Below are 26,504 nucleotides of genomic sequence, written 5' to 3'. Positions count from 1 at the left end.
TTTAAAATATTTACTGTTAGCAAAATAATGGGCTTTCCTAATGGGACTGCACCCCACCACGCCGCAGGGACCCTGGGAAGCAGAGAGCTGCTGGAGGCACATTGCACAAGCTCAGCTACCTTAGGACCGAGGCCACGTCCCCGTTCCGGACACCAGCCACCGTGCTTGACAGCGGTGAGTCAAATTGCCATCATTAAGCCATCTTTCAGTGGGACCAGCCAACTCTTTCGTGAAATGACACGCGAGTATTTCAGCCTTTGCACAGCAGCGGCCCGGGTTTGGCAGCGCCCAGGAAGGGCTTCTGCCTTCGCCGCGGCCGCTGCAGGGCCCCGGCACGTTGCCTTCGGGCGTTCAGCCCGCGGCCCCGCGCAGCCCGCGGGCAGCTCGCGCTGCTGTACGGCCCGCAGCAGCGGTGCGCGGCTCCCTGCCCCTGCCCCTGCCGCTGCCGCGGGGCAGCGGCGGCCGGGCTTGGCGCGGAGGCGCTTCCCCGCCTCCCTCCCCGCCCGCGGGCAGCAGGCGGGGCGGAGGCGGAGGCGCAGGCGGTGGGTTGGGGAGGGAGGCGCCGGCTGCCATGTAAGCGCTGGCCGGGCGGCGGGGAGGCGGCGCCGCCGCTAGGGGCTGAGCCGGCAGCGGCGGGCGCTCCGGCCCCGTGCCGCTCCGTACTGCGCTGTGCCGTGCCGTGCCGTGCCGTGCCGCGCCGCGCCGGCGGCTGCCGCCCTCGCCCCGGGCATGGGAGCAGGGAGGCGGGTGCGCGGGGGAGCAGCTGCGCGGCGCTGACCGCGCCGTGGGGGCCCCGCCCGGGGAGCCCGTCCGGGCAGCCCGCGGCCCCCAGCCCATGGCCTTCATGATGATGAAGAAGAAGAAGTTCAAGTTCCGCGTGGAGCTGGAGCTGGACGAGCTCTCCTCCGTGCCCTTCGTCAACGGCATCCTCTTCTGCAAGGTGCGGCTGCTGGACGGCGGCAGCTTCAGCGGCGAGTCCTCCCGGTAGGTGCCTGCGGGGGGCGCGGGGGGCGCGGGGTCCGGCGGCGCCCCGTTCCCGCGGAGCCTGGCTCAAGCCTGCCCCCTCCGGAGAGCCGCGGCCCGCCGGGCAGCCGCGGCCGCGCAGCCTCCGCCGCCTCAGGTTGCGGGCGGCGCCGCGGGGGCCGCGGAGGGCTCGGTGCGCCTCAGCGGCGGCGGCGCGAGCCGGCGGTTTCCCGCCGCGGCGCGGAGGGCCGTTGGCGGCGACCGTTGGCGGCGCGGGAGGGGCGAGGCGCGGGGCCGGAGCCGCTGCCCGAGGACCCCGGTCCCCAGGGGCCGCCGGAGCTGCCGCGACATGTCCGGCCCGCGCCAGCACCCTGGTTCTCTTTTAGCCTCCGCCACGTTACCGGCGGCAGCGGTAGCGGAATAAACGTGGAGATACCTGTAGAGCACTGAAGTCGCACTGTTGTAAATAAACGTTAAGGCGCTCGAACACTAAACGGGAGGGGAAATAAATGCACGAGTAGATGAGGGATGTCACAGAGAAACTGGTCGCTCGTGCCGTCGTGTGTGGGAAGCACAGCTCGCCGACTGCGCGGAAGGAGCCCGCTCCTGGCCGCCGAGCGCGGCTCGAGTCGGCGCTGCCCGCTGCTGCCGCGACTCCTGCCACCGTCCGGCTTTGCTCTGCTGGACACTCGCTGGCGGCGGCTTGCTGGAGGGTGCTCGCGCTGGGCGTTAGCACAGCCCCCACATGGACCAGCAGCGTCCAGGCTCCTGCGTGTGGCCGCCTTACACGCTTGGCTGACATAATTCTGCCGCGCGAGAGCAGCGGCAGCCAGACGCGTTGTTTTTTGTCTGTCGTGCCTCAGCACCGCAGCTGTCACCGGTTGTGACCGTGGGCTCCTGGGTACCGGCAGTGCAGGGCAAACGGAGGGAAACTGGGGTTGGCTCCTTCCAGGCACCAAGCGGAGGCTGAATCCTGGCAGAAGAAGGGTATGTTGTGGCTTACAGGATCAGGCTTCAAGTATCCATTGAAGAGGGGAAGAAAAAACCTTCTATTACGTTGATTTGTGTTATATGGCTTATTATATTACTTTAACGTTAGTACCAAAATGATTGCTTACTGAAAAATGCTTCATAGGATTCTAGACAAATTGGTAACAAAAAAATCTATGACTATTCAGTTATCGTCTTACTAAAATATGTATTTCTATATAGCCCTTGCTAAATGGCCTGCTTTCATTTTCTGTAAATGAAAGTAATCAAAGGGAATAAAGAGCACCAAAATGGAATTCTGACCTAAAACCTCCTTATTTAACCATTATGTTGTACTGGTATGTATTAGTTTTTTCTCTGTAAGGTAGGAGTGTCCTGAGCACATCAGTGCTTGCTCTCATTCCAATTTTTTTTTTAAATAAAGTATTCTTCTTGTGAGTGACTTCTTCATCAGCAATAGATGACGATAATCATGACTTTAGGCACTAATGTCCCATTACTGTCCTAATGCAGATCTCACTGCCTTGAAGTCACTTTCATAGGCTGACATGCATCTTCTAGACTGTATCTCTATTTTAAATAAGTTAGATTTCAGCTGGGCTGATGGTTTTGATATTATAATCTTAGCCTTCTTTGCCTTGCTTGTTTATGATAAAAGCTTGACAGCATATGTGAATACCTCTAGCAATGTGAGTGTAAATGTGTGAGACATGAGATAGTGTGTGTACTTGGGAAGCTTCAGTGGAAGTGTGATGATGTCAAGCATTGTGCTGGAGTCAAAGAAGCTTTCAAATTCTTTTTTTTTTTTTCCTGGGGGGGGGGGTATGGCTTAAAAATAAGAATAGCAGTGAAACATATGCCGGTATCTTCAAGTCCCGGTAAATGTGACTGGTCTGTTCCTGCAGGACTCAAACGTGTTGAGGTTGCCTTGTAGGAGAGTAGAGAATTCCCCTGTGGTGATTCCTCAGTGCCAGTTTAGGGAGTGCCTTTCTTGTTGGCTTAAGAATTAACAGATGGATTTTCACAGGGGTGACTCAGCAAAGGTCTGAATAAATAAGGAAGAAATTAAGTTAACAGTGGACTGACAGCATTTGAAAACTTTTTAATGGCCATCACTTTCTAGTCACATGTATTTAATAGTTGCAATTTGAGCTGGTGGTCATATTCTAAAAGTAGTGAACTTTGTAGCATTATAAAATATGTTTTCTGAAACATGTGCTTGAGTTCTTCAAATAATATATATGAATTTATTCTAAAATACTGTATAAATACATGAAAAATTGACCATATCTCCCTTATAGCTTTTATTTTTGTTATTTGCTGGGGTCTGGTAAATTATATTTTTTCAGAGAAGAGGTAATGAGAATTAAGTTTTCAAGTTCTTACTGATATATACCAATGCCTTGCTACCTTTTGCCATCCAAAAAAAAAAAAAATCTTTTAAGAACAGTTATACTGACAAGCTGTAAAACAGCCTAACATTATTAGCATTTTCTCTCCAAAACCTATTCTTCAAGAAAGAAATTTTGTAAGAAGCCAGGCTGGCAGTAATGGAATATGTAGTGAATTGTAATGAAAACAGATTTGGGTAGTCTTATTTTCAACTATGTGTGGATCATACTGTATGAATGATAAAAGGCCCAGTCCTTCAAGCAACTCCATACCTACATCATCTCTCTGAATATTAAAGTGGGGCAAAAAAGAAGATAGGTAAGCTCAGGCTACTGAAAAATATTGTACGTGTACACCATGAAGGGACAGAAAATTATTCCAGGGCAGAAATTACACCTATGATTATTTTGTACAGAAAAAATTGTTATAAGGTATAGACTTGAATGAATACTATGCATATTTCTTCAGACTAGTTTAACGTGGTCATCGTTATGTTGGAAGTGTAGGCTGTCTGCAACTGCCCTCATTTGACTAGGCTGAAGAAATAACCGATAGGCCTCTAGAGTGGGTTACTGCTCATAGGCTGGGGTGTTGCTCAACCAATGGTAAAAGAAAGGAAGGGATGTGAGGAAATCACAAGAGTTTGGGGTTTTGGAAGATAAAGGCTCTTTGCTTTTAAAGATGGTACCTTCAAGGCTGTACTATTTAGACTTAGGCTACAGTAGTTGTAAGCCCTGTAGCTAGATTTTTAGCTTGACCACCCCCCCCCTTTAAAAGAAACAAACTAACTTTTTTTATTTCAGTGTTCTTATGATTGTAGTTTTCGGTTTGGTCATGTTCCTCTACATCCGAGATCTGATTTTTGATATTTTACACTTTTGATGTTTGTCTCTTCCTTTCTTTTACAAAACAACATTCAAAGCAATCAAGACTAAGAAGAAGCTGATTATGATCTATAGTTGCGTGACAAGAATATTGGTAGTGATGGGGTGGGGGAGAGGGCTGAAAACTGTAGCTTGTTCTTTATTACTTTTTCATTAAAACGTTTTTATCTTCCAGAAGTTTCCAGAGAGGTTCTTTAGAGACAACGAACTCCTGAGCTCTGACAGGCGATCTCAAACTCTGGCATTACTTGCACGAATATATTCTTATCCCTGACAGATAACAGGGTAGAATAAGTAGGTCTTCTGCTGTAGAATTTATGATTTCTTATCTTCCAGATGCTGAGTACTTCTTGCCTCCAGTGATGCTTGGTTGCCTTCTCGTCTGCTTAAAACTACATTTGCCTTTTGTGTCTCCAGCAAACAGTTTTTCTGCTTCACTGGATTCTTCAAATTGCTTTTTAATCATTGTTTGTCCCCTTGTTGATACTGCATTTTACAGGGAGGTTACTATCTCCTGATAGTAACACCGCTTAAACAGTTTTCTGTTTTTAAATAGAAACACTTGTTTTAAAAACATACCTGTCATGTGGAACTACTGTCCTTATTACTTTCATCTTCCCGCATGATGTATGAATCTTATTGACAGCCGACAGCCTTGGTAATGGGTAGCACTACTTTTAATTATTTTTCAGCTGTAACCTGGTTTGCGGTTGGAGAAACTGAAACACAGTAAGTTTTGAAGTGCTGTAAGGCAAATTGGTGGTAGGCTGAAAATCCTGACTTGCGATTTTGTAGCTGTTTTCAGATTCCTGAATGTCCATTAATTTTGTTTTTTTCAGTTGTGAAGAGCCTGCTGGTGATTGTTAAACAGCAGCTTTCAGGCCCTCTCCCCTCTGTAGGGAGAAAGGGGTAAGAAGGGGGAGTTCTGTAAACAAATTATAACATTCCTTTTTTTCATGTAGTTTCTTTGTAACTATTAAGGAAAGGCTGAAGATGTGCTGTAAAATAGGCTGAGTAGAAGGATTCAGAGAATATTCTTGAGGAAAGTAAGATGATATACAGGCATTGGTGTGGATATTCTAGACAGGGCTGAAAGGAAAGAGAACGAGAAGGCTAAAATATTAATAGCAGAGTTCATGGAGAAAGGCAGAAGAGTGATGGTATGGAAATAATAACAGAGATGAGGAGAACAAGTCTCTGAAATAGGTTGAAGGGAAATCAAAAAAGTAATATTAAAAAAAAAAAAGAAAACAGACCCGAAGAGGGGCTTTGTTGGCCACAGTAGTAGATAAGAAAATGTTTGTATGAATCATACTTTGCAGGGAATGTGACTGGTTATTACAGATATGAAAATGTCTCATTCTTGTGAGATTCCTGTTACTGTAACTGTGTAAGTACTTGTAAGAGAGGCAGCAGCAGCTAGCTTTTCAGGAAAAAAATCCTGAAAACAGATATATAATAGGCATCTATTAAAGTGAAAAAAATATATTAATGCATATGTCTGGTCTGTACATGCTTTGGTTTATACGGAGTGGGTGATTTTCCTTTGACTCCAGCACAGTACACAGAGGACTGTATTTTTTTGTCATCAAGATACACTTACCATCTGCAAGCACCATAGCCTGACCACCTTCATATTTTAAAGACTGTTTCTGTTCCTTTCATAGAATGATGGAATAAGTTAGGGCGGAAGGGGCTGCTGGAGGTCATGCAGACCAGTTTGCTGCTCAAAGCACGACCAACTTCAAAGGTAGATCAGGCAGCTCAGGGCCTTGTCTGTGTGAGCAACCTGTTCCCCTGCTTCACTGCTCTTACTGTGAACACTTGCTTTCCTTTTATCTTCTTGGAGTTTCTCTTGTTATTGCCTCTAGTCTTTGCTCTGCTCACCACTGAGAAGAGCCTGGCTCCATCTTTTTTGTAATTCCTCAGATGGCTGAAGACAGTGGTTAGATCCCCCTTCACCTCTTCAGATTGTAAAAATTCAGTTCTCCCAGCTTGTCCTCCTGCATCATGTGCTTCAGCCCCCACATCCCCCACTCCAGCCCCTCACCTCGCGCCTCCTGGACTTTATCAATGTCTCCTTGTACTGGAGGGGCTCAAAACTGGTCTCTGCTGCAGATACAGCTTGACAAATGCTTGCTACAGGGGAATAATTGCTTTCTTTGAAATGCTGGCTACAGTCTTGCTAAGTTTGCTCTTCATTGTGCTAATACCATTCTAGGTCTCTGCATTTGCTTTTAATCAACATTTTTTTCATTAATAAAAGTATTCCAAAGCAGCTCTATTTCCACATTATGATCAGTTTATACATATTTTGTACAAAACACTTGACATGAAATGTTGCTAGTTCAAATCTTTAACCTGGTTATTATGAGTAAAACACATTAAACAGGAAATGATTGCTCTGTAAAAATTTTGCATCTAGTATCAAAGGTACTTAATTGGAGAGTAGCGCACTGTAAACAAGTGGAGCTCTTCCTGCAGAGCCAGATGTTTGCTTAGTGCTGAAATTTGTGAGGCATTGAAGCTCTGTGTTTGTAAATGACTAGTTTTGTTTGCTTTTAGCAATGCTTAGGAAAAAAATCTCTTTGGAGGGAATGTGTGCTTTTATGGCTGAGGCATGAAGGAAATGTGGAATATTGAAGAAATGCAATTTACTTTTGTTTCTGAATGTTACAACTTTTTGTGTAAGCTTATTAATACAGTGTATGCTTTGGAGCTACTGTTCTGAGCCCTTAACTTCAACAAGGGATACTTTTTTTATATATATATGAAGAACCTGAATTTTTAGTGTTCTGGCTATTAAATAGGTGTTTAATTAGCCAACAGTTGTAAGTATAGCTTGGTATTCCAAAAGAGTTATATTGAATATTTTTGGTCCTTTGTAGTTTGCTGTTCTTTAAAGATCATGGGGTTGGTATTGGTAGGTGGATGGGCAGTGTGCAGTCAACAATTAAGGTATGCATATTGGATACATAAAATACATTTGAATAAGATTGGTGCTGGTATATTGGGTGCTAGAACCTTTTTACTTGTTTTAGAACAGTCATGATTTCTTTTTCTTCATATTTGTCTGTGTTTTTGTTTTACTTCCATTACTAACCTAGTAGAAAGGATTTTAGTTTAATTTGAAAGATCTTTCTATCGTTTACATTTTTTATGTTTGTGTGTACAGTAGAGACACTAAAAGAAAAAATGTTGTGCGTAAACCAGACTGTTTGGACACTTCAACTGCATGGGGCTAAACCAAACAAGGAGACTGTGTAGGAAGAGTGACTTTCTTCTGAGGATCTTACTGCCAAACTACTTGACATTTCCTGGGAGACTGAATAAGGGCGTTGTTCACAACTGAAATCTTACATTTGAAATTTAGTCAGTGTGAAATTGTCCCTCTAAAGAAAAAACACTTAATTTGTTAAAATGATGGTAACTTAAGCTATACTTTAGAATCAGTTTATCTGAAAATGTTTGTCTATTTTGCATCATTCTTGGCTAGGTCTTACTAATAGCATTCCTTTTTAAATTGCACTGAAGCACTACAACCTAGTACATATTTGAATGCATCTTAGCATCTAAGACACATTTTGATTCATAAACCAACTGTTTTTGCTTTGTATGTGGTAAAGTTACTGTGTGAGGCTCATAGGAAACTGACTCATAACGGAAAGCTTTCTCGTGCCCTGTAGCCTAGGCATAGTTGCCAAGAAGTTATCTGGGTTCATTTCCATAGTAACCAATCAATATAACTGTTTATTTTCTTTTTTTTTTCTTTTTCTTTTTTTCCTCCTAAAGGCCTTGGACATGAAATAAGAATCTCAAATTTAGATATGACTCTTAAAAGTTAAAGTTCTGTGTGCCTTATTTGCTTCTTTCAGCCTAAGGGGAATAAGTTATTGGTGCTTTTATTCACACAAAAATTACCATTAAAATATATGCTCATATATTGTATAATGGAATTACAAGGAGAACTGTTCTGGGGTGAGGGGTGCACATTGGTTACAACTGTCTTTTTGTATTGTTTTGCTGTTTAAAGCAAATTAAATGCAATGAAAGAAGCTGATGATACTTCATTGAGGTCCTTATGAAAAGGAAGTGATATTCTTGGTTTTGCTTTATTTTCTTTTTGCAAGAATTAGAGAATAAATATCTACAACTGATTAATCCTTTCAGATTAATTTTTACTCCTTTGTTTGCAAGAGAACTTAAAAGTCCGATAATCCTATTTAATATTTATTAAGTTAACTCTGCCTCAGGAAATCCTGACCTGTGATACAACCAGATTGAGAAGCACTTAAAATGTTGTCTGTTTTCCAGAAGTGTAGTGCTTTTTATGGTATCTTACTGTCTTGGACAATGATACATGCAGTAATATTGATATGTCTAAATTCAAGATCATAAAAGTTTTTAAGGACACTATTACATTTATCAAGCAGATGTTATTTACATTAATCTTGCATTTAGAAGTAGACATGCTGTGTTTAGTGTTCACTAAATTCTTTGATTACAATGTTAGTGATGTCTGGAATACTATAAAACTCTATAATGTAAAGCTGCTTTGAATGTAGTTTGCTGTAGCGGTGGAAGACTATTCTGAAAAGCAGAATCATAACCTGAGCCATAATACTGAGTTGTACAAAGATTTGAGTACATTATTTTTACCTTATGAGTTTACGGAAACATCCAGGAAATCACAAGCATTATTCATAGGAAAAAGTAATTATTACTTAGTAACTGCAAATGTTACAGCTGTAAAGAAACACTACAAGAACTTACTGATATGATGAACAGTAAGAGTGATTTTTGCTATTGGTAGTCCCAGTGGCATGGTGGGTGGTAAGGGAAGGCAATGACAACTGTCCTAGTTGTATGATGAGCAGATGCTACAGGAAGGGATTTTCTGACCTTTATGGGTGACAATGAAACACCTTCTAGTCTCGTAGCATCATTTTATAGCCTTCTAATGAATAGATTAAAATCTACATTGTTTCTAGTCTGAACTGTCTTTTTGGAAACTAGATTTGTTTTGCAGATATTATTGGATGTGTAGTAACACGTGAAAATGCAAGCTCCCTCTGGATTCTTGGTCATAGCTGATGTATCTTGCTCTGAGACTAAATATAGAATGGAGGAGGAGGTTAGGTCAAAGGATTGTTAAGAGTTCTTGCTTTTTAATAACGGTTTCTATAGTTGCATGCATTTTAGTATTATATAGATATTTCTAGTAAGATTCAATTTCAGTAATTCTTTTAAAGTCCAGCATAAGAGACAGCTACAGAAATAATTTAGTTTAGATGACAGTACATTTAATTATCCTATTACTTTAGGGTCTCTTTAATTATAGTGATGGGTGTTATAACTGAGATTCTTAGTCTTTGCTGAAACTAGATATAAAATTTGATCCTGGGATTGTGTGTGTGTGTGTGTGTGTGTGTGTGTGTGTTTGGATTTGGATTTGGGGGAGGATACTACAAGTGTGCCAGAATTTGCTGGTTTTGGTGAAAGAAAAACTTGACAAAGCCTATTGCTTAGTTTATCTGCACTTGATCACCTTCCCGCTCAGTCGTCTTAGTCTAACAAGCTCCCAGGTGTCAGGCTAACAACGGCCAGGGAAAGGGCATGAGCGAGAACCTGGTTGTTCAGTTGACCTGTGGCCTCAGCGCTCTCCAGAGAACTTCGGCGCTGTCTCATGAGACTCTTAGCGTTTGTGATCTGTCCTGATAGTACTATTGACAGAGAGAAGGACCAGAGCACTACAGTGAATTTAATGATTTAAGATAGCTAGATAAACACCCTTCCTCTATTTGAAGGGAAGAGTTGTAGCTAGACAGTTCATGAAAAAGGTTTTGGTGTTCTGTTTTTTGGGGTTCCTCTGCCTCCCCCCTGCTCATGGTAAAACTGTTTTTGATGTGGTGGTGGTTTTAGGAGAGAGGAGGACCTTTTATTTTTCCCTTGTCAAGATGAGCTCAAAATATGTTATTCAGAAACAAAGAAAAACTTTAAAAAAAATCAATTCTGGAGATACATTTCTAAGTCCATTTGAGTAAAGCTGGACCACTGTGATCTGCAGAAAAATTGAGCAAACTCAGGAGTTGCTCTGTCTGAGCATAGTGTATGAAACCTGCAAATATGCAGACCCAGATATCCATACAATCAGATGTCTTCTACTTGACAGTGGAGATCGAGCTGAGATCTAGTTGACTGTTTTCTTTACTTGAAAGATAAGCAACTGTCATAAGAAATACTATGATAGGTATTAAAGCACTCTAAGTGTAACAAATGCCAGCAGTTATCAAGTATCCCTTAAGGTTGTATGTTACTTGGCTTTCTTCTTGCTTGAGCCTCTTTCCAGTAGAGGGTGTAACTGTTTGTCTTATAAATTTGCCCCTTTTGAATTCTGATTCTGGATTTAAATAACTTGTATACTGGTAGTTTGGGATTATTTTTTTTTTCCAAAGCACAAGAAGGTTTGCATTAGGAAACATAATGGATAAAAGGTAGATCATGGCATACAGAGCCTGTTCCTTTTAGGTCACATGCTTGAATATGAGTCAGTCACGTATCATCAGAATCTGTTAGTCTGTTGTGGACATTAAACTGGCTCATTTTATGCAGGCCAGTTTATTCCTACCTTGGCAAGTCACTGTGCCAGCGAGTGCTGTAGATGTCAGTCTCACCAGCACAGCAAATCAGTGCCTGTGAGTGAGCCTTTTGATTTATAATATCTCTATATATGATAAACTTTCACTCCAGTTTGATTTAAGATGAAACATAGAAATCTACCTCCTGTTAAAGATGTCAGACAGTATCTTCAATAATAAGCTTCTGTAGAAAATTATTATAAAACATAGGAATCTAGTAGAAAAATGGAAGAGAAGGAAAAGAAGGATGAATATTGCTTAAATGTGAAGCCTGTATCTAAGTTATCAGAGTAGTAGAAGAAGTTATCACACTTTCTCCTTTGAATTCCAAAACTTAGGAATGTGGGACTGGAAAAAAGTTTTTGATCATCAAGACAGGTCCCCTGAATCACAGTCCTGTGTCCCCTCTAATTGACAAACTGAAATCTTTAAATACTCTTTGTTCCTACTTCTCCTATTTGAAGGCTGTTCTAGAAACTTGTATTGTGGGTAGAGACCCTTTAAACTGAATTTTTAAATGTGTTTCATTTATGCCATATTTTGGTCCCAACCACTTAACATTTAGCTTAAATAGTTTTTTGGTCTCTTCCGTGTTTAATTACTCAATGTACTTGGAGTTACCTTACCTCTTCTCAATCCTCATTTTGCTAGACAACATAAACCAAGTTCTCATTAATTCTTTCTTATAAGATACAAGAGTCCTGTAGTTGCCCTCTCTGTACCTGTTCATTCTGGAGTTAATTCACTTTCAGCTGGAGTTACCGAAATGTAAGAATGTGTTCCATTTCAGCTGTAAGCAGAAAGCACGCTGCCTTTTTTGCCTTTTTCTCAGCTGCATCATATTGTTGGCTTGTAAACTTCCTGTGATCAACAAATCCGTCTAGATATTAGTCTTTCTATGTTGCTTTCAAATGATGAGTTCCCAATATGTAGCTGAAACCCTTGTTTGCCCCAAGTGCATGACTTTATATCTGGTTGTTATACTTCATCTCCTTTGTATTGTTCCAGTCCTCAAATTTATTCACTTCTGCCTGTATGATGCTCCTTTTCTCTGTATTTGAAAAACTGCTTACCAAGGGTGACTCCTTGCACACACTCCAAAGCTTAGCAGCTTGGAAGAGCGGGCCGGGGAGCTATATCCAGGAAAACATCACTCTCCCTAGGCAAACCAGGGAAATCACGGTCTTGTTTATCTGTAAAAACATATGGCTGTTAAATTCTTCTGTAGGTCTAATATTATGTCCAATTCTTGAAACAGTTATTAGTCTTTCTACACGAAGAGAAGAATGAAGGATGGTTATTGAGGCTTCTGAACAGACTTTGCACGAAGTGATCATTCCACAAACAGTGGAACTGGTGTTTGTTCTAAAGCTGTCTGTCCTATTGCTTTTTATGGTCCCAAATGTATGTGCAACTGATATAAGTTCATCTTCTCTATTTGCAGGGAGGTAGTTCAGGCAAACTGTGTCCGCTGGAAGAAAAAGTTCTTATTTATGTGTAAAATCAGTGCCAGTGCCACAACAGGGATTCTGGATACTTGCATCTGCAGGGTGTCTGTACGGAAGGTAAGTAGCTTGTCTTCCCTCCTCTCCTTCCCCCACTGTTGCTTCACTTGTTCTGGCTTTATTTTTAAATGGCTGGTAGACTTCATAAAACAAATTCTAGCTGTTACCAGTCCAATATTCTTCTAGTCAAAATTTACATAGTAATTTTATTATTAATTGCCTTAGCTTGACTAATTCATGGGGTTTTTTTTACTGCTTTTATTAAAAAGTTTATTTATCCAGCAGGACAGCAAAGGAGCTGCTCATCAGTCATGGTAAAGTTAGCCCTTGATAGATATTTCTAGCAAGCAGCAGTAAGTTTAGAAACGTTGAATTGTGCTAGCATTTTTGTGTGCAGCACTTCCTACCACTAGGGCTAAACTGTGCAGAAGCCAAATTCTGGTCTGCTATCAGGCACTGCCCTCTTCTCACAAGGTGACAGTCTTCTGCTGGGGTGCACCAAGGACCTTATTAATACCGAGTTCTAAAGGACCACAGTACTAGCCTAGAAATGTGCTTTCAGCTGTTTTAAAACTACTTTTACTACTGTAGAAAATTATTATAAAACATAGGAATCTAGTAGAAAAATGGAAGAGAAGGAAAAGAAGGATGAATATTGCTTAAATGTGAAGCCTGTATCTAAGTTATCAGAGTAGTAGAAGAAGTTATCACACTTTCTCCTTTGAATTCCAAAACTTAGGAATGTGGGACTGGAAAAAAGCTTTTGATCATCAAGGCAGGTCCCTCGGCCTTGGTGAGGCCACATCTGGAGTACTGCATCCAGTTCTGGGCTCCCCAGTACAAGAGGGATGTGGCACTACTGGCGCAAGTCCAGCGAAGGGCTACAAAGATGATTAGGGGACTGGAGCATCTCTCCTATGAGGAAAGACTGAGAGAGCTGGGCCTGTTTAGCCTGGAGAAGAGAAGGCTGAGAGGAGATCTTATCAATGTGTACAAGTATCTCAAGGGAGGGTGTCAAGAGGATGGGGCCAGACTCTTTTCAGTGGTGCCCAGTGACAGGACGCAAGGCAACGGGCACAAACTGAAACACAGGCAGTTCCATCTGAACATGGGAAAAAACTTCTTCACTGTGAGGGTGACGGAGCACTGGCACAGGTTGCCCAGAGAGGTTGTGGAGTCTCCTTCTCTGGAGATATATTCAAAACCTGCCTGGACGCAATCCTGTGCAACGTGCTCTAGGTGACCCTGCTTGAGCAGGGGGGTTGGACTAGATGATCTCCAGAGGTCCCTGCCAACTTCAACCATTCTGTGATTCTGTGATTTACTATGTGTTTTCTTTTTTTGTTTTTTTTAAGTCAGTATTTTTAATGGTTGACTTACGTAATTACTAGTGTGTCTTTTTTTTCCCCCAGGAGTTAAAAGGAGGAAAGGCATATGCAAAGGTAAATAGAGATATACCTAATCTTGCCTATGAATTAGCTCATGTGTCTACTTCTAAAAATATGGAAAATCCTCCTTCCCCCCCTCCCTCCCTTGAGATTTAATTTGTAACTAAAAATACAGCTATGCAGAGTTTAACACTCAAAGCTTGTTTTCTGTTTTTTGCCTTGGGCCTCTCCCTGTAATGGGCATCATCTTATTCATATTGAGAGAAACTGCTGTTGACTGCCACTTAATACAGTGCATGCACCAGATGCTCTCATTCAGCAATATGCTTACTAACGTTTTTATTTTCTCTTAATAGCTGGGCTTTGCAGATCTAAACCTAGCAGAGTTTGCTGGATCGGGAAGTACCACTCGGCGCTGTTTACTGGAAGGTTATGATACCAAAAATACAAGGCAGGATAACTCCATTCTCAAAGTAATTTTTTTTCCTTTCTCATACTTTTACTAATAAAATAGAAAACAAGAAGTTATTGAACCAAAACCAACATGCTATTATCAAGCACTTAGTGAGATTTAAAACATGTTTGCTGAAAACTAGTTAGTGATATTTAGTGAAAATATCAGCCTTGTTTAAAGAGAATCAGAAAAATCTATAAAGTCTAAAATAGAATTTGTCCTACTCTTGGAAATCCAACTGGATAGCTGTAAAAGAAAAGTGTTCAAAAGGTGTTTCTAGTCTAACAAGAATGAAAAAAATGAATACTGAAGCACAATGAAGAAGTTAATACATTCATATAAATGTAGCAAGTTTTATCTTGAAAGCTTGGCAAATTCCTATGTAGCTCTAAGAGTGACTCTCTTAATTGGCTTGTTTATGTATAAATCGGCTTCAACACTGTTTTGTATCCTGGAACTTTATCTTTTCTATTTGATAGTAATCAGTGTAAAAAATTTGTGAGAATTGTTGGAAGAGAACCACCACGCTGTTCTCTCTCCTATTGGTCCAGGTAGATTAAAAAGTGTAATAATCTGTGTAAACCTGAAAATAATAGCATATGGCATGTTACAAGTAGATTTTAATTCTTGCCCTACTGAGACATTAGGATTAATTTATTGTACAATTGAGTATAATGTTTAGGCATGCACTTTCTACTTTGTTTAAGGCAATCATAGGCTTTGGCCAGAAAATTGTAAATTGATAGCTTTGACCCAGCCAGCAAGCCTTCTCAATGCATTGTTGTCTTATGGCATTATTTACCTTTTGTGGTTTATTTCTGATGTTAGCACAGCCAGTTCTTGTGTGCTGGCAGTTTGCTAAACACTCTTGGGAAACAAAGAACATACTTCAGCACCCACTGTTTCAAAAGAAATTCTGTTTGCGCTTAGATCTTTCATTTTGACTTCAGGGAAAAATAGAGACAGGAAATCTATCTTTAGTATTAATGATTGAAAGATTTTTTTTTCCCTTGAGCTATGTATCGTTTTACAGAATCTTGTAAGTGTAGCTATATAACAATATGTTCTTTTGTGGGGTTTGCATGTGTATTAAGATCAAAAATGTAAATTTTTGCATAAGCATGTTTATAATCTTGTACATATGTGATACCATTTTATTTCACTTAAATGTAAGATTTGTGGCAAGTATAATTTAGTGACATGACCATGTATCACAGACCTTTTTTTTTTTTCAGCTTCTTATAGTGCATTTTATTTTCTTGATTTGTAGGTTTTGATCAACATGCAGCTAATGTCTGGAGACCCATGTTTTAAAATGTAAGTTTGAAATCTGTGTGGGACAGTGTTTAATCCATGTTCAGAATTACGCTTCTAATTTGCATATAAAACTCTCCAATCTGACAACAATATTCAAGAAATAAGCACAAAAAAGAAATGGTAGCTTAATAATGGCTAACTTGGTAAAAATGCCAATAGAAATAGGGCAATTCTCATTCCTGCTAAATACTTATGCTTTGCTTGAAAATATATTAACTTGTACATTTGTAATGATGGGGGGGAATCAAATAAATGCTTAAGGGAAACACTGTTCCTGCAGCAAGTCTAAATACACATACTATGTCTGGGGTAATTTGACTAATGCCTGTGTTTGGAAAATGTACCGTTACAGTTTTTGGTCACACGTCTTAGATGATTTTAAAAGCCTTACTTAAAAAACAAAGTGTGATATGACTGGGTACAAGAGAAAGCACTTAGAAATTTTTCTGTAGCAAGGACATTATGCAACTCAATTAAGGCTAGAGGAGGTCACATCTGAGGTGGGAGGTAGCTAGTCATGAAAATACATTATATATATTCAAGGCCTCTTTGTCCTCCTTGTGCATAATCTGTAGCTAAGGAAATGTAATAGCTTTGCTAGAGAGAGTGTTAGCTTTTGTAACTAACCACAGGACAGAAAAATCCTGTAGTAGAAAAATGCAGATGTAAGAAACTGTTGCCTTCTTTCTAGACCATTCTAGACCAATAAGCCATTCTAGCCCATTTCTAGACCAATAAGCGTTTTGTTAGGAGGCCGACAAGCTGAGTGGGTGACTAAATTGTACAGTGCAATTGGCAGGCTTCCCAGTTCCAGAGAAGGCATGACTGTGGTGCTACCCCTGACTTAGCAATCCTTATCAGTACGAAGTGGAACTCTTACGTGGCATTTGTGTCATAAGAGGTATTTTATAATAACCTGAAAACCATTCAGTTAAAGGATAGGCTCAGGGACAGGTGAAATCTGCTTTCATGAATGCAGTGTGGAAAATCTCTCAATATGTGAAGACTGTAACAAAATATACCAGTATTAGCAGAATACAAATCTGAGACTCTTAATGCCACTGCTTTTATTTTATATATAAAGTGTACATACATATATATATATATATATATATATATATACACACACTTTAAGATGTGAAAAGTCTTCCATCTCTTAAAACTGGTAGGCTGGGTTGTTAAACGTGTGTGTGCTTTTCAGTTCTGTGTCATTGTTTTCTAATTCTGCAAGAAAGTAGACAGCAATTTTGTCTAGATCAGGTTTACATTTAAACAAACTTAGTTGTATTTTACTTGTAACAAGGTGTTTGAAGGGGGGGTTAGTTTTGATTAAATAATTCCTTAAAGATAAATTTAATCCTGAAGTTGTAGTTTAACTCACTTTTTTTCTTTGGTTCACTTCATTGACTATTATATCCTGAAATTAGCAGGAGACAGAATCAAAATGGGAGGAGGTATTTGGTATTTCTTCCCACATCATGTAATTAATTTGTGGAATTCCTTGCTATGACACACTGTGAATGCTAAAACTTGAGAACAGATTAAGAAAAATTAATGAAGGAAAAATTATGGAGGGCTGTTAAGTATGAAATATCATTTGTGGCTCAGGAAATACCTAAGCTACAGATGAGCAGATGCTGGGAGAGTACTCAGGAGACAGATTAATATTTGTGTGCCATATTCTCTTGGCACCTGTTGTTTGCTGCTGACAGACACAGGACGCACGGTTAGATGGACTTTTGGTCTGAGGCAGCATGCTTATTTTCATGTTAGCCCTTTCAAAAATAATCTGAGACAGAGGTGAGAGTTCTTTGGGGGGTGTGTATGTGTTTTTTTTTAATTAAGGAGAAGAAAAACTAACTGAAAAAACTGCTAGCTTCCCTCTTACTGTGTTGCAGTTTTACCTTTTTTACTGTAGGTTCTTAATTTTCCTTTTGTATTTTCAGACCTTATACTGGATCAAAGATTGTAAAGATAAAGTTGATAATGCTTACTTACAAATTGCTACACTAAAACACTTGTACTTCAGTAGGGATTCATTTTTTTGTATTCAAAAGGTTCTCACAAACTGAATTTAATTTAATCTTTTATCAGATGAATGTAAGCAATCAGCATCCCTAAGAATAAGCGAGCAGAGTGCCATAACAATCTCACGTAGGTTTATTCTGTAGCACTACACCTCTATTGAAGTCTTCCTTAAATAAAAAAAGACTAGGTGTTTAAAGTGATACCAGGCTGCAGCTCCAAGAAAAGCAGCACTGAGCACTGAGCGACTTCTGTGACTCGTAGGTTTTTGCTGGTTCGAGGTAGGTTCTGAGAAGACAATCAAGAACAACTGTTTTCTGTAGCAACTGTAGACTTTTGCATTACTGCTGGGGCCATATGCTTACCATGGTTTCTGAGGGGATCTGAGACCATGGTCCGCAGCAGCCTAACTCGGATGATTCCTAACTGCAAGAATTCTTCAAAGTCCTTTTGCACCACTAAAGGCCCTTATTCCTCTCCTCTTCTAACCCTTAAATAAGAGGAATAGAACAGTGTGAAATCTCATCCTGTGCTTACTGAACAAATAGTAAAAGGGTATTATCTGAAGTTGTTTGATAGGGCAAAGTTTTCTTTACCCCTGGTTACTGAGCACTCCTGGATTTACTTTGAGTCAGACCTACTAACACATAGGTGCTGTACGTCACTGGTACTGATGAACAGTTTCTCAAAGGCAATTAACTATTAGTCTTGTATGCTAATAAAACAGTATATTCTTGTTCTCCACTGGCTGGTACTTAAATAGTTGAAATCAATATTTAAATAGTTTTTAGCTCCCTGGGAAAAAAACTCTGACTGAAATTATTCAGTTGTGGCATTTTCTTCCAAACTGATGATATAACCATTTCCTGGAACATAAACTTTTGACACAAACACAACAAAAAAATTATCTAATCCAGATGTTTTTTGCAGAAGGAAAAAATAAGCCTTAAAACAATTCTCCAATCTGGAATCGGCAACATATTTTATGAAGTCTAGAAGGCTTGACACTTGGCCTGGGGTGACGTTCTTGAAAGCATTCAAGTCTTGCTTTTAAAAATGTTAGACATTTAAGTCACATAGGTATGTTTGCATAGGAAACTTCTAGGAGTGCTTGCTTCCCCCCCCCTTTACTTTCAAACTTAACATAAGAGGGTACATACTACTGTACAGACAGTGGCTAATTTAATATCAAATGCAAAAATGTCAACAAATACCACTTGTATGCAGAGTGACACAGTCTGTTCTAAAAGTCAAAATAACATAGAGAACAAAAAACGTAGGTAAAATTTTGAAAACTCTAACTTAGCTGTGATTTTACTGCTTGCAAGGGATGATTCCTTTCACTTTGCCATTTTCTAATCAAAGTAGTTTCTCTTGCACTAGCAAAACACTTAATTTTTTAAAACTCTTTAATATCCATTTGAATCTTACTATAAATTGAAACGAGCACTTAAGCTTTGTGGAAAAACTCTTTTAATATTGAACCAAACTTAAATGATGTGGTACGTGATGTTTTTTAATTTGCAGGAGGTAGAAGTTAGAGGGAATGCACGGAGTTGGTACCAGAGGCCCCTCTATTAGGAAGGAGGAGGCTTCAGCCCAGAATCTCCTTGTGTACTGTAGAAGAGATGGAAAAAAGCCAGGTTTACATCACCGTGCATAAGCCCAGTAGGCTAACTGCAGTTGTGGGGTTTGGTGTGGGTGTTCTTTTTGTTTGCTTGTTTTAATTTACCATCTTGTCATGTATTCAATGAAGTACTGAATTATATGCAATTTTAGCACATAAATTATCCTGTGATTCATATGCTTAAAAAAAAAAGAAGGAACAATTAAAACTCCAAAATGAACATACATCGCTCCACCAATCATCAAAAAGGAAAAGACTTTCCAAGGCTTTTCCCAGACTGCCCAGAAGCCTTCTAGAGGACTGTGGAAACTGCAAAATGTACCGAATCAATAGCTATAGCTTATTTTGAATGAGGGGTTAGGCAGTATGTTCCCAGACTAAAAAAAAGCTACAAGATTATTAACCCGAAGCACAATGTGTTATGCTTACTTACTTAGAAGAATCTGTACTGGTCATTTTGGAAGGATCACAGCAAAAATGCAGCAAATCTTAACTACCCTTTTACTACAGGCCTCCTTCCACAGCAACGTCTATAGCAGTTCCTGGAGAATCAGAATCTTTGCATGAAGACAGAAAAGGTGGAGAGAACTTGAAAGCAGTACATCAGGGAATGGCAGGTATGAAATAATGCTCTTAATTCTTTGCTAACTGGCTTCACAGCTTCAAGGAGATCTACAAAAACTTCTAAATATAAAGGGACGCTGATAGTTGGTCCACAAAGGGACCTTCTCTTAGTTTATTTGCTGAGATGTACTCTCCCAGATAACATCAGTGGAATCTCTCATTTAATTTTATAACACAGTTTACTTAGGGGAAAGAGAGAAATGGGCTTGATGGCCTGGCTTCTGTTTAATGTTTAAAAACTTTCCTTGTCTGTTAAGACAAATTTCTTGATTTGTTTTGGGTTTATATTTTGACTGAGCATTTGATTTGGCTCTTAATCTTCAATTTATGAATAGTGCTTTGGAGGATATGCATAAATTTGACTTAAGGCATTTAAACGTAATTTTTTTGAGAGGTAGGAGTTCTAAGTGTTGTTTAAAATTGAAGTAGTTACTCTGAAATGTAAATAATGAGGAAGAAAATCAATTACAACACTTTATTACATGTTGAAATTTTATTTTTACAAGCTCCAGGCTCTTACACATATTATTAATTCCTGCCCTAACCCTAATATAACTTGTCCTAACAGAGTTACTTTTTGTGAAATTTCAATTAGAAAACTTCTAGCACACCATTCTACTATGAAAAGCATAATAATCTCTTTAATATCTACAGTGTAGATGAACCTAGAACTATACTTCATATAAAGTTTTCCATGGCACTATTTTACTTTTTTTTTTTTTTTTGGAGAGAGCACTTATTCCTTAACATGCATTATGTTTTTTGCAGCACTTGCATCTTTGAAAGGTTCATTTTAAAAACAAAACAAAAAAATAGTGTCAAGTCCCTAATCACATTTGGGAAATGTGATATTTGAGTCTAATCAAAATTACAGGCAGAGTACGAATAATGCTGGTTTTAGCAACATTATCTTACTTGCACGTGTTGCAGATGTCTCGGCAAAGAGTGCCTCAGTCCCAGACGAACTTGGTGCATGTGGACATTCCAGAACATCGAGCTATGCAAGTCAGCAGTCAAAACTGTCAGGTAGCTGTTAGCAATTTTTCTACAAATTGTTCTTCTTATTAACTTCAAAAATTTTAGAACTGCAGAAAATAAGTATATTTTGTATGTTTAAGAGAAGTTTGAACTTCTGAAACTTTTTCCTAAGAGTTTCAGGTTTGGAGAGGGGTTTGTAAGAGGGGAACAAGTTGGGAGGGTAACTTCTTTCCCCTTAAAGCATAATTTATTACCTGTTTGGATGTGACACAGCTTTTTCCCTTAGCTTTGTCACACCAAGTAATGTCTGAGAGAGATTCTTACCTTTTGTGTGTGTAAAACCAACTAATTTATGAATGGAGGCTTGGTCAGCTCTAAAGCTTAAATGGAAGTAATGACACACCGAGTTATTGCATTTGTTAGAAAGCAAGAGTTATTTAGATTAAGAGAACAGACTTACTGGAGATTGATGTTGCCATCATTTATCACTGTATGTTGAACAGGATAGCAGGTAGCATTTAAGAGTGCTTGAATGGCAAACTATTAAGAAAAAAAAAAAAAATCCAGAAACTATGTATTGGGGGAAGGAGGCTTTTTAGTAATGGTTCTGCAGAAAAGCAGCTGGCTTCCCTCTATAGCCTTGAAACTTCAGTCACTACACAGAATATTTAGTAGTGAACCTGGAACTGCCCATGTACTCCAAATTGTATGTTTAGCTTTCAGTAGAGCTTAGCCATATGTAATAGGAAACAATAACAGAAGTTAATTGATTTAAAAAAATTTTTTTTTCTATGTAAGATCAAGAGAGAACAGATTCATGTTTTTTCCCCACGTGGGAGAAATCAAATTGGACAAACCAAAATTAAAGGATACATTGACTGAAGCTGATTTTTCCCATAGTGAAAAAGAACATAAAAAGTCACTGCCTTTAATAAAAATACTTCAATCTGTCATCTACTTCTACATGCAGGAAATGAGCAAAAAAATTAAAGGACTTGTTTATCCTGCACTTTTTTTAACAAGATAATGAAAAACATATCCAGTAACTGTGCTTGGTCATTCAAAAAAAAAGGGGGAAAGAATTTATAACAAAACCCCTTTCTTCCCTAAAAATGTAAAACAAAACATCTAGACTAGCAGATCCAAGCTAATTATAAAGTCATCTGAGAATAAAGAGAAAATGGCATGTGCTAGAATACAAAAAACTAAGTGAATTGCCTAGTTTGTGTATGCACATAACATTTGTAAGGCTTCTGAAGTCTCTTTTCAAGAAGTCAAAACACAAGTTCTGCTTTCAGGATGATAAAAGGTAAGTGATGACCTTGGCTGTCAACAGCAGACATAACCTAGCTCTCCCGTTTCCCAGCAGGATACAGTACGTGTCACTCTAGATCATCCAGTTTCTCTGAACTCTGCCACAGGAGAAACGCCTCAGTGGGTAGTACCTCAACGGGAATTGGAAGTATTCTAGAGCCATGTGAAGAGGGTGACCTAAAGGTAACGGAAATGAACTTTGATACATCTGTTAAAGATGAGTCCTCAGAAAAACTCTGCAGGTATGTTTAACTTGAAAGGCTTATCTAACAGAAGTAAAGTGTAATTTACTGTATCACTTCTCAGTGCTCTAAATATATTCATTTTTGCAGGCATCCTGTGAAGCAAGACTCTGTGGAGTCACAGCTGAAGAGGGTTGACGCTACCAGAGTTGACGCGGATGATATAGTTGAAAAAATACTCCAAAGTCAAGACTTCAGTTTAGATTCAAGTGCAGAAGGTATGGAGAGAAATAAGGAAACTTGAGGAAAGTTGATGCACATTACAGACCTTAAAGAGAATTCATTTTCTTCATAGTTCCAGTTGCTCGTGATCATAAGGAATATGTATCTGGATCACAAAATCTTCTACTTGATCCCATCTCCCAGAAGTTGAAAAGACAGACCCTTGCATGACTCCAGTAACTTTCCTAAAGGATTACTCTAAGTATGAAAAGAAAGAACACGGGCAAATCTACAAGAAATTTAGTTCCTCTAAGCTATAACGTGTGAAGTTCAGTTTCGCATTGCTTAAAATATTTGCATCAGAAAGAATCATTTACAAAATTGTTAGATTTTAAATAACTTAGTTTTAGTTAGGGCAATATTAAAGGAAGCTAACATATGTTAATTTGCTTCATTTTTAGAGGAAGGTTTAAGATTATTTGTGGGCCCTGGTGGAAGCACTTCTTTTGGAAGCCATCATCTACCTAACAGGTATGTAGCCTGAACAATTAATCCATGGGTATCATTAAACAAAAATGCACCTTATACAACAATTATTCTGTATATACCTTCTTAATCTTCAATTTTTCCATTCTGCATCATTTGAGGGACCAAAAAAAATAGATTGTCAGGTTTTAAGCCAGAACACATAGGTTAGTTCCCAAATCCAAACTGAGGTGCCACCATAAGCATTCTAACTTTTGGAAGTCCTGAAGAGTCTCAGTTCCAAAATCTTCAGGTACGAATAATGTTTTGGTATGGACATAGGAAATGGGTGCCAGTTTGAAATCTTAGCTTTATAGACTTACTATATTACTTTGGAACTGGAAGGAAGTGTAAAGTGACTTACCCATCCATCCTTATAGTACCAAACTCTTCTCTCTCCCTGATATCAAGCCTAACTTTCTTTCCTTTAGTTTTGCTCACAACTCCTTTTTGTTCCATAAGCTACGTTTTTCCTGTTTCAGTAGCTTGTTCATCTTTCACCTAGTTGTAGCCCTAAACACTCTGTTTTGATAATCTGCCTCAGACTATATTCATGTAATTGCCTTTGTTAGAACTGGACAGAGTTATTCTTCTTTAAAACCTCTTCAAATACTGTACAATATATGCCTTAAGCTGAATGTAGTCTTTTCAGACTAGCAAACATTATAAAAAGCTAAGAATACGCTCTAATACAAGGATTCTGCAGTTCAGTATAACTTAAGATTTTTTTTTCATTATCTCAAGAAATTAACATAGCAACTGTACTCTAATTTTGGCAAGTACCTCTGGAATTAGGTATGGAGAGAGTTGATCATCTGCTGACAGTAATAAAAACATTATACAAGCAAGCAATACTGATGGCTAAAAGATAAATCATTGGTTTATTTGCAGACTAGGCATGCTTATTTCTATCTCAGATGATGTGTATGGGTACAGAACACAATACAGTAGTATATGGAGACATCCAGTTTTAATTTAGTTACCAGAATGGTCCAGGCAGAATATATAATAGGTGTCTCTTACTAAACCAGAGCTTGCCCTCCTTTTTACACAGTGTTGCAAGTTGGCACATAAAATTTCCCACTATGCTCTGTCATATGGGGAAGGCAAATAGAGTTCTGTAACTGTGTGTTCACAATTTGATGTGAACAAAGGACCGCAAGACACTTTTCTTGTATCTTAGTGTAAGAGGACTAGCACTTATTGTTTTTAAGTCCCTTTCCATTTTTTTACTTATATAAAAAAAAAACTCTATTAGCTGAATATGTTAACGCTGATTTCTTTTGCCCTAAAGATAATGTTTAAGGAATTATAGAGAAGTCCAACAATAACTTCCTTTGCAGGTCTTAGTAACATTATTTATCATTCCTTGTATTTGACTGTATGTAACACAAAACCCTTTAATTCATTATGCTGTAGGTTATTCAATGGCATGATAACAGTGCACGTTTTCTAACCTTCAGACTTAGCTGTTCTGATGCAAGATTCTCACTCTTTTTCCAGTATACTCTATTGTTTTTCTGTGATACTCACTGTTTAACTTGCATTAAAATCAGAACTGAACTAACGTCTTTCAAACATTCTTTCAGAGTAGGATCTGGAGCATATGAACAAGTGGTGATAAAACGCTAGACTAGAAGAACTTGAACAGAAGAAAAAAGTTGGAGCTCCAGAGTGGATATGTCAGTTCTTGTCTGCTCTGTTATAAGAGTCGTGAAAGACAAGATGAACTGAATGCAAGGTAGCTGGGTGGGGGTGGGGGGGTCTTTTTTCTTTTTTAATTAATGGAATGCCTCTTGCTCATAGAGCTTCAAATCTTCTGTGGTATGAAGGCAATGTTTAGCCACGTATGCCTTGTGCAAGCACTTAAACTGTTTTTGTAAGCTTTACCTGATGTTAATGAATTACTTGCTTTGTAAGTTGTGTGAAACATCTTTGTGGAAGCATGATAAAGAGGTCCTATTTCAGTGTTTTATACAGGAGATCAATTACGATGATATGCTTTGTTTGTAACTTCTTTTCTAAAGAAGCCTTACCTTTAAGGAATCAGTCTTAAATGAACCCGAAGAAATTAATTGGACTTAATTTGATCCTACCTGCAATTTTAATCTTACAGCAGCTAATTCCTTCTATCAATCAGAATTAATATGAAGTAAAGATTATGGTCTCCCCAAAACAGCCCAACTATGATTTAAACATATCCAAAACATTCTCTTTAAAGTATTGAACATAACCTTATTGTACAGTAGAACAGTAGAGGTTAGCTTCAGATGCATTTTAAAAAAGCTACTACTTAATAAGTATCAACTATCCATTAATAGGTTGTGTTACTTCTAAATGAAGTCTAGAGGATTAAGCACATCAAAATGTGACACCTGGCTCTGTGTAAATGATAAAAGAAATGGGCTTCATCATCAAAATACCTAGGCACACTAATGTATTATCCAGAAAGCCATTTTGTCTCTGGGATTCTCAAGTCTGGAGTTTAAAGCTTCTTCCACAGAGCCTTGAGATGCAATGGATGGTACTGTTTAACAAACTAGTCAGTAACTTACACCACTATGAACTTTTATAGCTGAATCCTTCACAGCTGCTTAGTGCTTTGCTTGTATTTTGAAGGTGCCTTGAGGGAAGGGGAAGGTACAGGGAGGTTAAACTCTACTAAACAACTTAAGCTTTAAAAATAGACAAATATCTAAACTACTATAACTTACTAAGAGAAGCACTTTATTGTATACATTCTCTCAGCACTCTGAGAAAAGCTTTACTGTGCAACAGACCTGTCATTTCATGTCATTTCATTTATTTCTTCACCATCTGTCCATTATTACATTAAGGTAAATGTACTGTATTTAAATTTGCACAAATAGTTGACTGTGGCAGAAAAGATGAAAAATCTTTTAAGATTTCACTGAAGTACAAAAGAATCCATTTTGATAGGGATGTATGAGGTGAGACAGTTCTAATTCAGGCTTGGATCTGCTGTGTTTTAATTGTAAACTGCAGATACTTAATTTTGTTATCACTTATTGTATCAATAAGGCTTGAATTAAATAAAAATAGAAATAGTGTAGCCACAGAAGGCGCTGGAGGCTTCAAATCTTCTCAGACTGATGTCTGACATCCTGTTCAACAGATTTTATGTTTTCCATAAATTCATAGTATAGTTAAACTCCATTTTTATTTACATTTTAAAGGACATTTCAGAGTATGAAGTTTGAGTAATGTTATTGAGTATGATGAGTACCATAATTGAGAAATAGCTCATACTTAAATACTTTTATTTCCTACTGTTCATTATTATCTCTTTACTTTGGACTGTTCTAATAGGTTAAAAAGTATAAATACAAAGGTTGTATTTTAGCTGCTGTTAATTGTCTGCAAAGAAATATGTGCAAAAATATTTCCACTGTGTTAATGGGGCTAGAAATGTATGCTTGTATTACTTTTTTTAATAAAGTATTTAGATTTTTCTA

General features: G+C 38.8%; 1 protein-coding gene across 2 annotated transcripts; it reads left to right on the top strand.

Moving 5' to 3' along the window:
- The first annotated feature begins 755 nt into the window (after positions 1 to 755).
- EEIG2 (EEIG family member 2) lies at positions 756 to 26,504 on the top strand. 2 transcript variants are annotated; one of them, XM_067300817.1, is made up of 11 exons: positions 756 to 984; positions 12,312 to 12,432; positions 13,785 to 13,814; positions 14,117 to 14,233; positions 15,485 to 15,531; positions 19,694 to 19,800; positions 20,738 to 20,833; positions 22,155 to 22,341; positions 22,432 to 22,559; positions 22,965 to 23,034; positions 24,618 to 26,504. In XM_067300817.1, exons 1-11 carry the CDS (start codon positions 836 to 838, stop codon positions 24,658 to 24,660), a joined length of 1,095 nt encoding a protein of 364 aa, XP_067156918.1. In that variant the 5' UTR covers positions 756 to 835; the 3' UTR covers positions 24,661 to 26,504. The 2 variants fall into 2 exon arrangements, with proteins under 2 accessions (XP_067156918.1, XP_067156917.1); XM_067300816.1 differs by having other exon boundaries at positions 22,152 to 22,341.

The sequence above is a fragment of the Apteryx mantelli genome, chromosome 8 (assembly GCF_036417845.1).
Source record: "Apteryx mantelli isolate bAptMan1 chromosome 8, bAptMan1.hap1, whole genome shotgun sequence".
Classification (NCBI taxonomy): domain Eukaryota; kingdom Metazoa; phylum Chordata; class Aves; order Apterygiformes; family Apterygidae; genus Apteryx; species Apteryx mantelli.
Note: the sequence above shows the minus strand (reverse complement) of the source record. Positions and strands in the feature narration are given on the sequence as shown.

Bases quoted from the DNA above. Each gene is read 5' to 3' on its own strand.
- EEIG2 (XM_067300816.1), top strand. From the start codon at position 836: ATGGCCTTCATGATGATGAAGAAGAAGAAGTTCAAGTTCCGCGTGGAG. The intron at 985-12,311 runs GTAGGTGCCTGC...CTCTATTTGCAG, and splicing joins TTCAGCGGCGAGTCCTCCCG to GGAGGTAGTTCAGGCAAACT. The intron at 13,815-14,116 runs GTAAATAGAGAT...TTCTCTTAATAG, and splicing joins GAGGAAAGGCATATGCAAAG to CTGGGCTTTGCAGATCTAAA.